Source organism: Sycon ciliatum, chromosome 2 (assembly GCF_964019385.1).
Source record: "Sycon ciliatum chromosome 2, ocSycCili1.1, whole genome shotgun sequence".
In the NCBI taxonomy this organism is placed as follows: Eukaryota; Metazoa; Porifera; class Calcarea; order Leucosolenida; family Sycettidae; genus Sycon; species Sycon ciliatum.
In genome coordinates this window covers 50,346,686-50,362,893 of record NC_088644.1, presented here as the reverse complement: position 1 = coordinate 50,362,893, position 16,208 = coordinate 50,346,686, and the positions used below count along the sequence as shown (strand labels likewise).

At 42.9% G+C, this 16,208-nt stretch overlaps 1 protein-coding gene across 1 annotated transcript in view; it reads left to right on the top strand.

The window, feature by feature from the left end:
• The first annotated feature begins 2,651 nt into the window (after positions 1-2,651).
• LOC135810955 (uncharacterized) overlaps positions 2,652-16,208 on the top strand; it is a 38,976-nt gene continuing 25,419 nt past the window's right edge. The window contains exons 1-4 of the mRNA XM_065324330.1: positions 2,652-2,739; positions 3,727-3,832; positions 8,734-9,045; positions 15,560-15,655. Of these exons, the coding sequence (XP_065180402.1) occupies positions 3,751-3,832; positions 8,734-9,045; positions 15,560-15,655 (490 nt within the window). The 5' untranslated portion in view covers positions 2,652-2,739; positions 3,727-3,750. The remainder of the gene's footprint in view (positions 2,740-3,726; positions 3,833-8,733; positions 9,046-15,559; positions 15,656-16,208) is intronic.

Here is a 16,208-nt window from a genome sequence, read left to right as displayed (position 1 = left end):
CACCCCGTGGGCGGCCAAGGTTGACACTAGCCACAAGTCTGGTCGATCAGTTGAATAAGCTGGGTGTGCCCATGAAGACCATCGAAGACCTTTCCAGGTGCCGGCAACAAGCAGAGGACAAGACAGACTGGAAGAAACTGTGCAGCTTGACACTTGAGGACAAATCTGTATCAGCAGCTACTACACCTTGCTGATGATGCTCACAAGACAGAAGTGGGGAAAAACACTGAATTTCTTTATTTAGTGCTCAACTACGCAAAATGTATAATTATTATTACTGTTATTATACATGTTCAACTGTGCTCAGTCTGGCTGACTGCCATTCTCTACCACACATTACCGGACACTGTTGTGGCTGTCGTCGTTATCGTCGTCGTTGTTGATGTTGTTGTTGGTTGTTGTCGTCGTTATCGTCGTCGTTGTTGATGTTGTTATTGGCTGTTGTTGTTGGTTGTTGTCGGTTGTTGTGGTTTGTTGTCGGTTGTTGTTGGCTATTGTTGGTTGTTGTTGGTTGTTGTTGGGTGTTGTTGTTGGTTGTTGTCAGGTGTTGTTGGTTGTTTTTGGTTGTTGTTGTCGGTTGTTGGGTATTGTTGTCGGTTGTTGGGTGTTGTTGTTGTTGGTTGGTGTTGGTTGTTGTTGGTTGTTGTCGGTTGTTGTCCGTTGTTGTCGGTTGTTGTCGGTTGTTGTTGGTTGTTGTTGGTTGTTGTTGTCGGTTGTTGTTGGTTGTTGTTGTTGGTTGTAGTTGGTTGTTGTCGGTTGTTGTTGGTTGTTGGATGTTGTTGTCGGTTGTTGTTGGTTATTGTTGGTTGTTGTTGGTTGTTGTTGGGTGTTGTTGTTGGTTGTTGTTGGTTGTTGTCGGTTGTTGTCAGGTGTTGTCGGTTGTTTTTGGTTGTTGTTGTCGGTTGTTGTCGGTTGTTGGGTGTTGTTGTCGGTTGTTGGGTGTTGTTGTTGGTTGTTGTTGGTTGTTGTCGGTTGTTGTCCGTTGTTGTCCGTTGTTGTCCGTTGTTGTTGGTTGTTGTTGGTTGTTGTTGGCTGTTGTTGGTTGTGATTGGTTGATGTGGTTGGTTGTTGCCGGTTGTAGGTTGTTGTTGTTGTTGGTTGTTGTTGGCTGTAGTTGGTTGTTGTCGGTTGTTGTTGGTTGTTGGATGTTGCTGTCAATTGTTGTCGGTTGTTGTTGGTTGTTGTTGGTTGTTGTTGGTTGTTTTTGGCTGTTGTTGGTTGTTGTTGGTTGTTGTTGTCGATTGTTGTCGGTTGTTGGGTGTTGTTGTTGGTTGTTGTTGGTTGTTGTTGGTTGTTGTCGGTTGTTGTCGTTTGTTGTGTTTTAATCGTTATTTTGTTCAGTATCCAGGAGGATGTTGCTATGATCCAGTACCATTTTTTCGCATATATGAGACAAGTTTGTTAAACGTGAGTGTGACGTGGGGTATACTGATTGGATGTGAGGTGGTGAGAGTATGCTGATTGGCCGATAACAATTAGTGGAAGGGATAAAGTAATGCGCTGCTTGTGCAGCGTAACCAAACACATGGTGCTTTTCATTGTTTTGTACGCGAGAATTTTAAAATTCAAATTTAATTGTCGTTGTCTAGGCCAGAAGACGAGGATTTTTTGGAATTCGCGTGCGCACCCAGGTAGAACGTCATCAAAAAGCGTGAAGCACGACCGCGGTGGCTCTTGACCTTTGGTTGATGTACGGGGTCGAGCACGCGTCTGCAGTACAGTACAGTGAGTACGGCATCACAAACTGCGACCGCGATACGAGAAATCACGTCCCTGACAAGAAGTCAGGGAGGGGCGGATAGGAGAGACGGGGCGCTCTGGCGGGATTTTACGGCCGTAAAATCCCGCCAGAGCGCCCCTACCTCCTCGCCGCTTCAGGTGGGGAGGGATGGGCGAGTCCAACTTGCCGCATTCAGTGCTACGTGGAAAGGTACTCACCCTACGAAAACTGTTCATGCATCTCGTACACCAACCAAAGGTCAAGAGCCACGAGTCGTACAGACCCGTCAAAACTCAGGGTTTGTGCCAGGGAGTAGTACAATATTGTACTACTCCCTGGTTTGGGCGATCCCTGGTCAAGAGGGTGGGCACTGTTGCGTACACTTGCAACGGGGTCGAGCACGCGCCTGCAGTTTTTTATTTTTATTTTTTAACTCAAACCATGCCTCTTGTACGGGCAAAACATAAAATAAAGACGAAGATGGCGGGGACAAAGCTGGAATGCTCCACCTCCCTCAGGCGCTGCTCATACGCACGACGCTTAGCCTTTTCATGACGTACGGCATCACAGACTGCCACCGAGATACGAGAAATCACGTCCCAGCTGTGTTTACATGAGAAATTTCAATCCGTTCGCGCGAAATTTGCATCTGCAGTGCTGTTCAAACCTGGCGCGAGATACGCACAGAAGTACGTTTGTACGATTTTCTTGACCCGGGTTGGTTTCAACCCTCCCCTTGGCCCCTTGGGGGGAGGGTTGAAGTCAACCAGGGGCGAAATTTCAACCCGGGTCAAGCGCAATGCGTCATGTAAACGCGCCATTCACTTTGTGCACATGGCGGGTTGAAACGCCTCATGTAAACACAGTCAGGGAGGGGCGGATATATATCGATAGGAGAGACGGGGCGCTCTGGCGGGATTTTACGGTACATGTACAAGCGTTGACAATCATTTTCTTCCTGTTGTGAGCAGCAGTGGTCGTGCTGCTTTTCTCCGAGATTTGACAAGTACGTCGGCTAGGTAAGAGATTTGGATAGCTTTTGTAAAAGTGGATTGTGTATTGGGCGGGATATTAGAGCAGAAGGTTGTGAGACGCGTCTAGTCAAACCGTAACGAATCATCAGTTACTCTGTATATCCGTGGGCCGTGGCATCCTGTTAGGGCTAGGTATGAAACAATGGTGTAGGGATCATAAGAGTGTTACCCAAAGTCAATTTTGCCTGTGTCCGCCTGCTCCAGTATACAATTAATTACATGTACCCAGCGACTTGGGAACAGTGCCTCGTTATTCCTGGAGGGATGATCTTTAGTTGTTTGAGTATTACTGTCAAGTCCGGAACCACCAGCAGTTCCGAAGGAGAAATGAACTAAAATTCTAAACGGCCATTAAAGCATTTGAGACCCTCCCCTGCCCTCCTCGCTCTGACAAGTGACGGAATCTCCCTCCGTAAAGAGGCGTGATCATACGTAACTGTTAGGCAAAGTCAAAAAGTGCAAAGATCGTTCCCCTGATACCATCAATCATTTTTTCTGAACCTTCTCCTCAACCGATTGCATACAGCACTGTAGTGTAGGAAGTACGTGTATGGGGCTACTGGTTTCATCTCCACTCGAAGAAGTTGGGAGTAGTTTGGCAAGGAAACTTCACTACCTAATTATGTCCTCTTTCTTAGGCTTCTCAGTCTAAGTAATCTCTCTCCCTCTGCTTAGAGCGAGCTACAGGATCACCTATTGGCAATGAGCAAACAGTAGTAGACATTCACTTACATGCATGTGATTGAGGGGCGGGGGCATCTGTGTGTGTGTGTTTGTGTTGTATTTTGTACTACTTATGTATGTGTGTATTTGTCTGTGTATGTGCCTGTGTGTGTGGTGTGTGTGTGTCTGTCTGTGTGTGTGTCTGTCTGTCTGTCTGTCTGTCAATGTACGTGTGTGTATGTGCGCATGTGTATTATGGATTATGCGTATGTGTATAAGTGTGTCTGGTGCACTGTTTCTCTGTTATAGGAAGTCGGTCAGTACAACTCCAATATGGCTACTCCCATGTATGCGATTGCGTCATGTCTCCTATGCGTTCTCTATTGCATCTCATCAGGTCAAGCTTCAACGGCTAGTAAGTATGCGTTTCTTGCAACACGAGTGTAGGGCAGTTAGGAATGGTTGACAATGTTAAGACTCTAAATGACACACTTGACTCCCTATTGCATGATGATATTGTTTGTTTATTTGTTTCTTTTATTTTGAGTCGCAAGACCAAACAAGCAGATATGCTCAATAACCAGATAGCGAATATTGAAATGGGAAGTAAAAAGATATGGGTGACGAGAGGGAATAACGAAAGGGGGAGAAGGGTAAGTTTGGGAGAAGGAGCAACAATTTCATTGGTAGACATTTGAATCCAAAACAATAATACCACATGACGTATTATGCCCTAGTTCGACAAGAAGAGTATAATTTTATGGTACCATGTTGCCATGAGGAGATGTGTAGTCTAACCATGTGGCTTCCTGCACCTGACCGGCACCCTGGCAGGAGCAGCATGCAGGCTTTGGTATTATACATGCAATGGTTACCGAACTGTCATCAGGGGTACAACCCTCTCAACATGTTTTTAGAAGTCAACATTTTACTAGTATACCGGGAACTTGACTATGGTCAACTTTGCGAATAAGGATGATGAAAAAAGTGTGATTCTTCGCGATTTGTCTTTATCCGTGAGTTATCACTATTCGCGAGATGTTATTCGTGAGTTGTCGTTATTCGCTAGGTGTGTGGTCAGGTTGTTGTATTTGTCTGAAAATAGTGTCGTTCTAGGCGGTAAAGTTGTTCATGGTCTGAATATAGTGGTGTTAGTCGTGGGGAGTTGTTGTATAGGAAGTTTTTCTCTGCAAGGTGGATGGTACTGGATCGTAGTCAGATAATAATCAGAGTATCGGTACTCGTTCCAGAGCTGTGCAGGCCATACTGCGTTCATGAGCAGTTTCAGAGCAGCAAGCAGTGCGTACTGATGTGAAGGATGTGTTGTGAACATTGATAAAGGAGTAGAGGGAACCTGGATCACCCATTACTGTAAAACCGGAAAGTTTAAAGACCAAAAAGATTTTAAACGTTTTTTTAATTTCGGCGTGATAACCTGCAGAAAATTTAACGATGGTTACCTGGCCATCCCTTTGTATGCGCATCTTTACACAGACATCGCAAACCGGGTTCGACATAGCGTTTCTTCAAATAACGAAAATGAATTGCTCGTTAAAACTTCAGACTTTGTGATTTTCCGGTTTTACAGTAATCAGTGAAACTGTAGAGAGCGCTCACCTTTGAATTGTAACAAGTATATGGGGTTTAAGGTATATGGGGTTTAAGGTAGCTGGAAAGGGAAGTATAATGTTGTGAGCAGGCACCTGACTTGGCACTGACCAACGGAACTGACGTTCTGCAACTATTAAACTACCAATCAGCTCTAGCAAGTCTTGGCCCCCGAGTCCTAAGTTAGAACTCCAACTTAGAACCTTCCAAGTTGGAAGGCAGTTGAAGTGCGCAGCCAAAACGATTGTTAGTGATTTGTAGAACGTCAGTACCATTATTCAGCGTCATGCAATGTTGGCGAATGAGTTGATTGTCCAGTCACTGGTGATCTTAGTGTACAGCATAGCGTAACTTGTAATTCCTTGATCCGTTTTCTTTCTTATAAAATTCTTACTTGGCTCTCCATCCGAGTCCCTTTAAGGTGGCTCCTACCCCTCGGGTCCAAATTTTTTTTGTTTGAAACGTGGCTACAAACGATTGTACTTTGTTCCGTAGGATATCTAGTGTACGGAGACAAAATTTTATCAAGTTCTACCGGCCGGTTTCACTCGGGGGAGGGGCCTAACATAGCATACTCACAATTGCCAATTTAGGCCAAAAAACACCGGAAAACCACTTTTTTGGCCGTAGCACTCGTAGTTACCCCTTTTTTCTTGATGTCCAACATCAGGTCAGTAGTATACTTGCTAAATACCAGCATAAGCTTTAGAAGTGGGTAGAATTCTGCTAGAAGGTGACCTTTTTCTCTTTTCGGAATCATCCCATTTCAGCAACACGTCCCACATATTAGCCCCGCCCACAAGTATTTGACACTGGACTTGCCCTGTATTCGATGGTTATGCTATCATAACCTAATAATGGTACTGTGTAGCAAGTTTGAGCAGGTTCTACCGAAGGTAACTTTTGAAATAAAACTTTAAAGTGTCAAGTGATGCCATATTTTCAAGAATCAGCACATTGCACTGGGACATTGTCCAACGCCTTAGAACCCCTGACTCCACCGTATGACAGATACGTATCTTGCAATAATTGATTGCAACATCTTCCGAACATAGTAGTAGAGCTTATGGATCAAGTTTTAGCAGTTTCCACCGAAGCTAACTACCAAAATAAAACTTTGAAGTCGCCCACATACTAAATGCAATAGCTGAGCACGTGCATTGAGTGTATGGTCTAAAGGTTTTCACAACTAGCTCCAATGCGGCAGATACGTGTCTTACATTACTTGATTGCAACATCTTCAGAACATAGTAGTAGAGCTTTGGATCAAGTTTAGACAGTTTCTACCGAAGCTAACTACCAAAATAGAACTTTGAAGTCGCCCACATACTAAATGCCATACATGTAGCTGAGCATGTGTATTGAGTGTACATGTATGCTCTAGTGTTTTTCACAACTTTCTCCAACATGAAGCCAATACTGATGTGGAATTTTTTGACTGCTTTGTCCAAAACACAGTGCTGAAGCAATGCACATTGGGCACTTTCTACTGGTAATGCAATTATTATTATTATACAGTGTTTGCTGCCAACATAGCAAGCAATACTGCTATACTAAATGCGTATTCCATTGGGTACGGTCCAATGGCTTTTTACTTCGCATCTAGCCACTGTTCTTCGTGCATTACTTGAATGCTTAGTCTACCAAAAATATAAAATTTCCAAGATGCTACTATTACATAAAGTAGCTGTGTGCAATGCCACTCTGTTGAACACAGTAAGCAAAATTGAGTCACTAAAACCCTATTTGCCAGATATAAGCTGTTGAGACTGATAGCAGCTGAGCTGTATAATCTGATATGGATGGCGGTTCCACACTGACCAGCACATGTACACGTGCACAGGCAGAAGAACATACAAGTAATACACCTAACGTTACTTCGAAGTCCATCATGTAAATACATGTACAAGCGTATATACAAGCATCACTCCTGTTCTCCACAACCTGCAGTCCTGGGCCACTCCAGCTGGTCAGAGTGCAATAATTTCTGCAGCAGGCTTGACTTGGAAAGCTAATCACAACTGCCATGGCTGCAACATGAGTATTACCAGCGCTTTTACAGCGCTACTTGTATTATATTATTGTCAATCCATTGTGGTGCATGGCACTCGTTTTCAACAACCGAGTTTATGTCATTAGTTGCATATCCAACGCCAATAGAAAAAATAAGGGGTGGGGCAAATTACCACGGTTCAACACTAGTCATATTGAACGGCGTTATGCCATGCCAGGCGCGCACACAAAACGCCCGCGCGAGTGCGCATGCATATACTCACCCGGGTAACACACATTCGTGCGACTCTACATAGCCTGCACTGTCGTTCTATGTCATAGGAGGGAGTGCACACACATATGTACATGTAGATTGCCTAATTTTGCATATGTAATAAAATTGTGTAAGTATACACACATGTGCGAGCACATATAGATAGACTCAGCGGCATACGCATGAGTGTGTGCCGATAGGGCCACATGCCAATTATCGGATTAGTCTGTGAAAGTTGCACGGCACGGCAAACTTTCGAACAGTCTAAAGATATGACACAATGAATGTGGAATACCCACCAGTGTGTAAGACCATTTCATACCTATTTCGCAGTGTTTGTGATTTTCGGAACGTCCCTGTTGATATTTGATGTCCTCACTTGGTTGATGACACAGTCACAAATTATCAAATTCACCTCCAATGCCATCCAGTCTGCGTTCCGCGATACATGTACAGTGAACGGTGTTGAGGAAAGCCATGCAGCAATAAAACAGTCGAGACTCCCAAGCAGAGGATACAATTCAACAGCGTATTGAAGTACGAATTGTTGTAAACAATTTTCAAGACACAATTACAAAATTTGAAGTGCGTCTTGAAACGTGTTTGAAGTGCTTCGATGTATTTACCTTCGACCTCCCTGAATCGATCCATCCACAGCTACCCGACGAATTTACCAGTCAGTGCGGGAGATGATCGAGCAAGTTATATTTGAAGGTCGCGAAATGTCAGTGGCACTGGCAGGAAATCTACACAAGCGTATTCTGAAATAATCAGGCGTGATTCAAGAGCGGACTTTGATTTCTCCCTTCTTATAGTACGAGCACCAGTCGACATTGCATTCTTGGAAAATCTCCTGCGAGTGCTGCCTTCCCCTTTCATAGTGAAGAGGGACACTAGCAGCAGGTTCTAGCTAGGTCGCCAGAATTGCAGGAAAGCGAGAAGACGTTTCCTACAACGATTGATCGCACAAAAATCATCGCTACCGAGAAATTTACTGAAAATCTACACTTTTCAAACGATGCGCGCGCAGAGGGTGTGAGCCACCTTAAGCCTGTAACCATTTTGCTCATCAGGATCCAGATCCACTGGATCCCTTTGACTAAATCAATCGCATTTGAAAGCGTTGAGAGCAAACATATTCTGACGCACTGTGTGAAATAGCACTGCAACGTGTCTGCCAGAGTTGCAGTATATCAATTTTTAAATCAAGCAAGAAATCGGTATCATTTTGTGAGAACTGTGACAGTATGCCCAGTGAGAAGGCAGATTATGCCTGTGCCTTTGGTGAAGTAAAATAATGCTAGAGAAGCAAACAAATCCATCAATCCAGATTCTTGCACATACAGCAATTCATCTACCCATAATTCATTTTCATCTGCCCCATTTCAAAACAGGATGCTGTACTTTGGACTTCTTTCCTTCTCCCTTTGTCCTTGGTGCAGGTTTACCGCAGTTGTTTTTGGTAGAAGGAAGGAACCAGTTTCAAGGATGGCAATATAGGAGACTGTTTATGCCGACCTATGACAAAAAGACATGGCAAGACGCCCTGAGGATTTGCATAAAGCGTGATGCTGTGTTTAGTCAAAGTACCAAGCAGGTGGGTCTCTTGAGCCAGGAGTACCGGAGACGCGCACAATCGACATTCTTTTCGTACATGTGGCGATTCAGTCCCGACCTCTCCTACCCGTTTGCCACCAATGGTGAAAACTCAAAAACATCGGGCAAGCATCATGTCGCCTGCTTGGCAAATAAAGGTAAGCTGTCGTGTAATGCACTTGCCGTACAGTTAGCAAGTTGGGTGTGTGTTGAGTTATACTTTTTCTCCCTCTTTTATTTTTATTTTGCTCTCATTTTTCACACTGGTGATTGGCAGCCTCGTTTACGGGCGAAACAATGTGATACAGTTTGTGTTTAAGAATTGAATCAAAACACGCATGAGGCCAGAGAGCAGCTGATAAGGTTGACCAAAACGGTTGGTAGTTTACAGTACTAATAAGCCTTTTGTACGTTGTGCAGATTTACGTGTGACCAAATGGGCGCGCACGGATTCCCGACGATCAAATTAACGGGGAAAATTCGGGTAGCTGTCTGTATTTCGTTGCAATATGGGGATGCTTTTCTTTACTATAAGTCTATTAACCCTTGGATTATTGTTAATGTAGAAAGGAAAAGGACATATGGATACGAGTTGAGAGGAATTGTCCACCACTGTAACTAGATACTGTACACAGCCAGAAAGTGCACCAACTGATGAAGACATGTATGTACATGATAGTGTAAAAACAACAGAAAAAATGATAAGGCACCCATTTTGATAATCCAGGGGATGGCCCACGCCTGGTACTGCCACTGTATAAATCATACGTAATGACTGATAAAATGCTACACCTGTGAAGTAAAAGAAAAAAGGCTCAACCCTGCCCTGCCAGCTATTTGGGCTTACGGGGTCGCCATGGCAAATAATAATATTAAAGAACTAAAGACTATAAAATAATTAAAATTAATGACGTGAAGTGCCAGCTTCGGCAGCAACTAGGGAGGCAGAAGAAGAGACCGGTGTATGTACAGCGAAAACAGAGCGGCTACCACGCAGGCACATGACACTCGCTCTGAGCAACGCAAAGCTAAGGCGGCAGCGGATGAATGAAATGAATGAAATTGCACCAACTAGGCACAAAACGGAGACATTCAAATTTCTCATGAACTGAAAATTGCAAATTAATTTGATCGAGCGCAAACAATTTGAAGGAACGTGCCTCGGGATTTGCAAAACTACCACTTGACATCATGTTTCTCCATGGTAATTTGCTGACAAAAAACGTTTCAAGTCGTCCCTGGAGTGCAGTGTGCTTGGAAAGGCTTTTTTCAAGTACATGTGCTTTTGTCTAGTTTTGAACGCGACATTCGCGTCAACTTTTCAAGTAGTGTGAGTACCAGGGAGTAGTACAATACCGGTAGTGTACTTTTTTTTGTATTCGTAATACACTTATTGATTTATTTTTGAAAAACGTAAAAATGTTTGGCACCTATGATATCAGGGGCTTTTTTCTTTTTCTTTCAAATTTCGTTGTATCAGTGATGGTGATCACCACTATTGTAGTAATGTACTTCAAGGATTGCCAGTGGAACTATTTTTGGTTTTGCCCGTACAAGAGGCTTTTATGACTTGAAAAAAATTAAATCAGGGGATGGCCCACGCCTGGTAAAAAAAAACAAAAAAACAATGAGGAGCTAGCTACAGTGAGAAAAAGACACCGGTATTGTACTACTCCCTGGTGAGTACAGCCTAATTTTAGGGTGTGTGTACATGAGGTATTTCGGGCATACATGCCGCCCATCTGGCTGCGAGCTTGTACGTGACGTGATGTTTGGTGTCGTGGATGGTAAGAGAAAGCGTGGTCGTCCGAAGATTTCCGTTGCTGACAATATCGTTTCGTGGACTGGTATGTCTCTGCATGAGCCAGTTGGCATCTGACAGAGATGCCTCGCATGGCATGCCGGCAGTCACACTGTGCATCTACTGCTTACACAGCTGCATAATGCCGTTTTTATTTTTTATTTTACTTTTATTATTTTTTCGGCAATGGAGATGATGATGATGATGATTACATGAGGCGTTTCAACCCGGGTTGAGTTCGACCCGGGTCAGATTTCAACCCGCGCCACATACACAAAATGAATGGCGCGTATACATGACGCATTGCGCTTGCGAAGCTTGAAATGCTTGACCCGGGTTGAAATTTCGGGGCGAGAAATCATACTAACGTACATGTACTACTACTGTGCCCCAGGCCAGGTTTGAATAGCAATGCACATCCATTATAGCAATAAAAACTGCTTTTAATATGGCAGTTTTCTAAAAAGAGTTATTGTGTTCTAGTCCATGGACCCCGTCTAAAAAGTAAGAAATTAACGAAATGTGATAGCTGAAAATTAAAATTTCACACAAAACCTCACAATAATCACAACACTTGAAATGCTACTTTCAACTTTAACTTGTACTGCACCAACAATTGGCAACATGCATGCATAGGAAAGAGGATCACGAGGGGAAAAGGTCTTCTACATTGTAGCTTTTAATTCTGGACTAGAACACAATAACTTTTTTTAGGAAACTGCCATAAAGCAGTTTTTATTGCTATAATTTCTTTTGTTTTTTTTTCTGTCACCAATCAATGGAATGCCCTATATCAATATGTAAATGATGGCTTTCACATCATATCAAGAGGTTTATGTACTCTTTATCATATCAATACCGTATTATACCAAGAGTACATTATGGGGTTTTGTACTCTTTATTATACGCATTGATGTGCAAGCCTTTTCTTGCAGAAAATGGCACTAGCATAATGCATGTTCTTCTGCGGGGAAACATGTGAGTAGTGGTGGTGATACTTTTTTATACGGAGGTCATTCTGCGCATGTTGCTGTTGCAGAATTTCATGACTCTGTCATAAAATTGTCTTGCCTTTCAGATATTTCAGATTTCCCCACCCTCGATCAGATTTATTTAAGAAATGTAGCCCTGCGCCAGGTGCGTGTTGCAGAAGTTTTTGGTTGATTCTGTGTTTATAATGGTTTATAATCATGGGTTATCGTGATAAGGTCATCCAGCATCATATTGCACTGAAATCGTAATCCTGTTGATGTCGATACAACTCTTGGAAGTAGTTCAATGACTTCAAACTGTTAGTCCACGATTTTCTAAAACAACACAGCAAAGAAGGAACAATAAACATGTATTAAAATGTAAACAAATACATTGCTGAGTCCGACACCTCATTCCAACAACTACACTGATCCTGAGGATAAAAGGGTCAAGGCTATAGTTGGAGGTACTGATACAAAATTATTCTACCAAAAGCAAAGACCACATCAAAATCGTTGTTTCTCTTCCAAACCTCCCTCTTGTGGAACTGCCTCCCACCAAGACTGCAGAACCATCCATTATTGTTTTCACGAATGAGCTTCGCAAACTCACTTGCAAACAATCATCGTGCTTCGCTCTCCGGTATGCCTACGCCATGTACATACCCCCCCCCCCCTTGTGTGCTCCCCAACGCATTCACGCAGCACAACTTTTCACTACTTTCACTATAGCTCATACATGTACATGTACATCGTACATCCTTCAAAGCGGTGAACCCCTTGATAGGCGACAAGCCTCTGGGTCATCCTAATAAAGATATTATTATTATACTGAGAGATAAACAAGGCACTCCATGATAATAAAATCTTACACATCTTTTGGTGAGTATGAATGATATCCAGTCGAACCTCTTTAGGACGAACACCAAGGGACCGATGGTATTTATTCTGTGAGTTTGTCTTAACCTATTTTATAACCAGTGAATACAATTATTTCTCCAATAGACATACAAATAGATTTCTTCTACAGCGAAAGATTCTAAGCCACACCGACTCATTGACTCGTCTCGTATGAAACAAAAGAGTCACTGGAGAGGTTCTGCAAAACGAAAATGCGTACAAACTTTCGCTCTACATCATGAAGTGCGAAACTTCGCACGAACTTTCGCAACTTTGGACACGAAACGTGCAGGGAACACGAAATGAACTGTCGTAGGAAATTTCGTGAGATCGGGTCATGGCGTACGTGCACTTGACCCGCGCAAACTACGAAAATGTGCAGAACGCAAAGTTCGTGCAAAAATTCGTACACACTTTCGCAAGGACTGTCGCGAAACTTCGTTCGAATTTTCGTTTTGCAGAACCTCTCTAGTGAACCTTTCTTTAGCAGCATGACGGCAACTGAAACAGCAACAGAGAAAGTACGATACATGTACTGCACATTCTTGCAGGTACTACAAACAGATTGCAGATCGTAATTCTTGCTTTGGCGGCACGAAACTTTATTTGGGGCAGTGCAATCTCGGCGGTACTCACAAATCAAACAGCCCAGACTCGAGTAAACAAATGCAATCATACAAGTACGAGATTTTCACGAGATGAGACTGCACCCGTTGGCTTGTTTCGTATAATAATAATAATAACTTTATTAGGATGACCCAAAGGCTGACCGCCTATCGTGGTATGAAGCAAACAAGTTACTGAACCTCTCCACAATGGAGATTTCCCTGATATGCGAATTTATTTGGCAAACTCGGTCAATGAGTCCTTGAACCTTTCCCTCCAGATTGGGAACTGCCAACGATAGTATGCCACTGACCAGTGCCTTACTTGTAACGTACTAATGTGCAATGAATATGAGTATTTTGACAACACATCTAACATAAGCCTTACCGTAGAGAAGGGGAACTCGCGTTCTTCGCACACTGTAGGCAAGGGCAAAGATAAAAATGGATCTAAATCCGAATAAAATTAGCACACGTTTCCGTAAATGAAAGGGTGAGCATAAGCAAATGAATCGAAGGAAACTGGTCAACTCAGAGATCACCTGTCATTGAGTATTCCGTAAAAGGAGGCCTCGGCAGCTAAATTTAGAAAGGAGATCCTGTCAGCTTTTCCATTATGTATTGCATTCCGCCCAAAATCAGCACACTTTTCGTAAATGAAAGAGTCAACACAAGCAAATGAATCAAAGGGAACTGGTCAACTCACCTGTCATTGAGTAATATTCCGCGACAGGAGGTCTCAGGAGCGCCGAAACGAAATAAGCCAAGCCAGGAGACGAAATATCCGAAACAGTTCATGCAAGAAGCAGTTCCAAAGAAGGAAGTTCCTCGTGCATGCACATCAGAAGAGGCAACAACAAAATGTCTGCAATGCCAGCCGGCCGCGCGATGGTAGGAGCCATGGAGTAGCTCCCTGGTCCAGGACCAGGTACCGAGCATCTTACGTAGAAGCTTACGTAGCTACGTATACAACGTGTCTGAATAGCGGTGTCGTTAGGTAGCGCCATGTGAACACAATAATAGAAAAGCTGACAGGATCGCTTTTCTAAATTATTCGCGCGAAAGGATTCACGTGACTACTCAGGACTCTAGGTTCTAAAAGTCGACTTTTGGCGGCAAATCAGTATTTTGACCCGAGTCAACTGTCTTTATGTAAAGGCTTTCATAAACAAAGAAAAGCATAGGCTTGATACATGTACATAGAATATGCTTCTTAGCGTGTTTTCAGAATTCTATTCACTAACCGGACTCGTTATAACGAGGTGTTGGGAAGGTCGTCTTGGCCATATGTTTTTTTAATTTAATATGTCTTCACTATTTAAGTATTAATTTTATTCAATATTTCTCTCAGGATGTGAAAATATGAAAATTAATGATTGTCTCAGAAAGTTCAGTTTATTTTAGAACTTGATTTCCGGCGTACATGTAATGATTTAGCATACAGTTTACGCGGGTCATTTCAAAACTATAGACGCGTACCGTTATGCGTATATTATTATAACAAGGGACCGAGTGTATATCTAGAAATATAGACCAGTATAAAAACCGAGGCGATGCCGAGGTTTTTATAACTGGTCGATATTTCTCGATATACACGAGGTCCCTTGTTATAATATTATTTATACCTCTCCATGCGCAAGCTCAAGAGCAAAAAGGAGTGAATTATACAATGTAGCTTTCTTTCCCTAAAAAGGAGTGAATATAGCGTTAGAGGAAGAAAGCTATATACACTCCTTTTTAGAGAAAGAAAGCTCCTCAGTGAGTTTTTTTCTGATGGTTTTCCTCAGTGGTGTATATACCTCCTGAGTGGTGTATATACCTCCTTAGTGGTGTGTATTGAACAGTGTATATGTAAATTTATAAACTTCATGGGAGATCTGGTATATGAGTGTGGGTGTATATGGAGTGAGGTATAACAGCATATATACCACATAAAATCTGTGATCACTTTGTGCATAAATTTTCCAAATTGGGCGTCTGTTATCCAATCGTTTAGAAACTATATGAGAGTAATTGTGGAGCGGTCCTGAGCAATATTCCGAAAACTATTCTCAAAAAGGTCCAGCCAAATTTGAAATATTTCAATTTATTTTCGCGTCTATAGTTTTGAAATGGACTGTAGTTTACGAGTCATTTCGTGGGTTGTTTGTTTTGCTCTGCGCTGAATCCCGTACTAGCGTAGGTCTTTTCAGAGTTTGTTTTTCCATGAGGCTCGGGAAGTTCGGCTCTTCGAAAGGAAGAGAAAGGATTGTCTTCTGTAAAATCTATTTTACTACCACGAAGTCTTCCCGTTGCGTGTTTGAGCCTGCATGACACGAGGGAAGACCTGTGCGCTGCCTGTTCTAATTGAATGTGCTCCACATGTAAATTTTCCTGTGTTTGTATTCGACTGCAGCTGTAAATTCGTGTAGCACTGATTCAGACTGTCCGATCAGCCTTGGCTACAGATGCTTTCCGGCGGTTGTACCAGGTTCCATCAAGAAGTGTGTGCGTAAGTCAATCTGCCCATGATTTGGCCCTATCTTGTGGCGTGTGGCAGCCTGGTCGTAAAATCACTGAAAAATCGAATTTGTAAATTCATATTGAGTGCTACATCAGTTTAAAGAGCATGAATAGCTGCAAAATCTCTGAAAATCTTGTCTCGACCTGACCAGCCCTTCAAGAGTTATGGCCGAAAATGTGCCCTTGTAAGGAAAGATTTTTTTGTTGCACGCTGTCATTTGTTGGCAGCACTGTATTAGAATGTGAGCAGACCGCGCGCAACTTGTCGTATCAAGGAAAGTGTGCAGAATTTTGCTCCAAGTCAAAAAAAAACCCATGGCGACCCACGTAAGTCCAAAAAACGGGCAGGGCTGGGCCTTTTTCTTTCTTCTCGGATTGAAATTCTTATTTTCCCCGGGGACAGACTATGTAAAATTGCAAAAAAGTCCAAAAAATCACGTTGAAAAACCACGTATTGGGCTGTACGGCGACCGGCGAAGCCCGCGCCGTGCAGCAGGACTTTTGCCAGCACCCTCGTGACGTTGCAGATATGTGGCTTGATT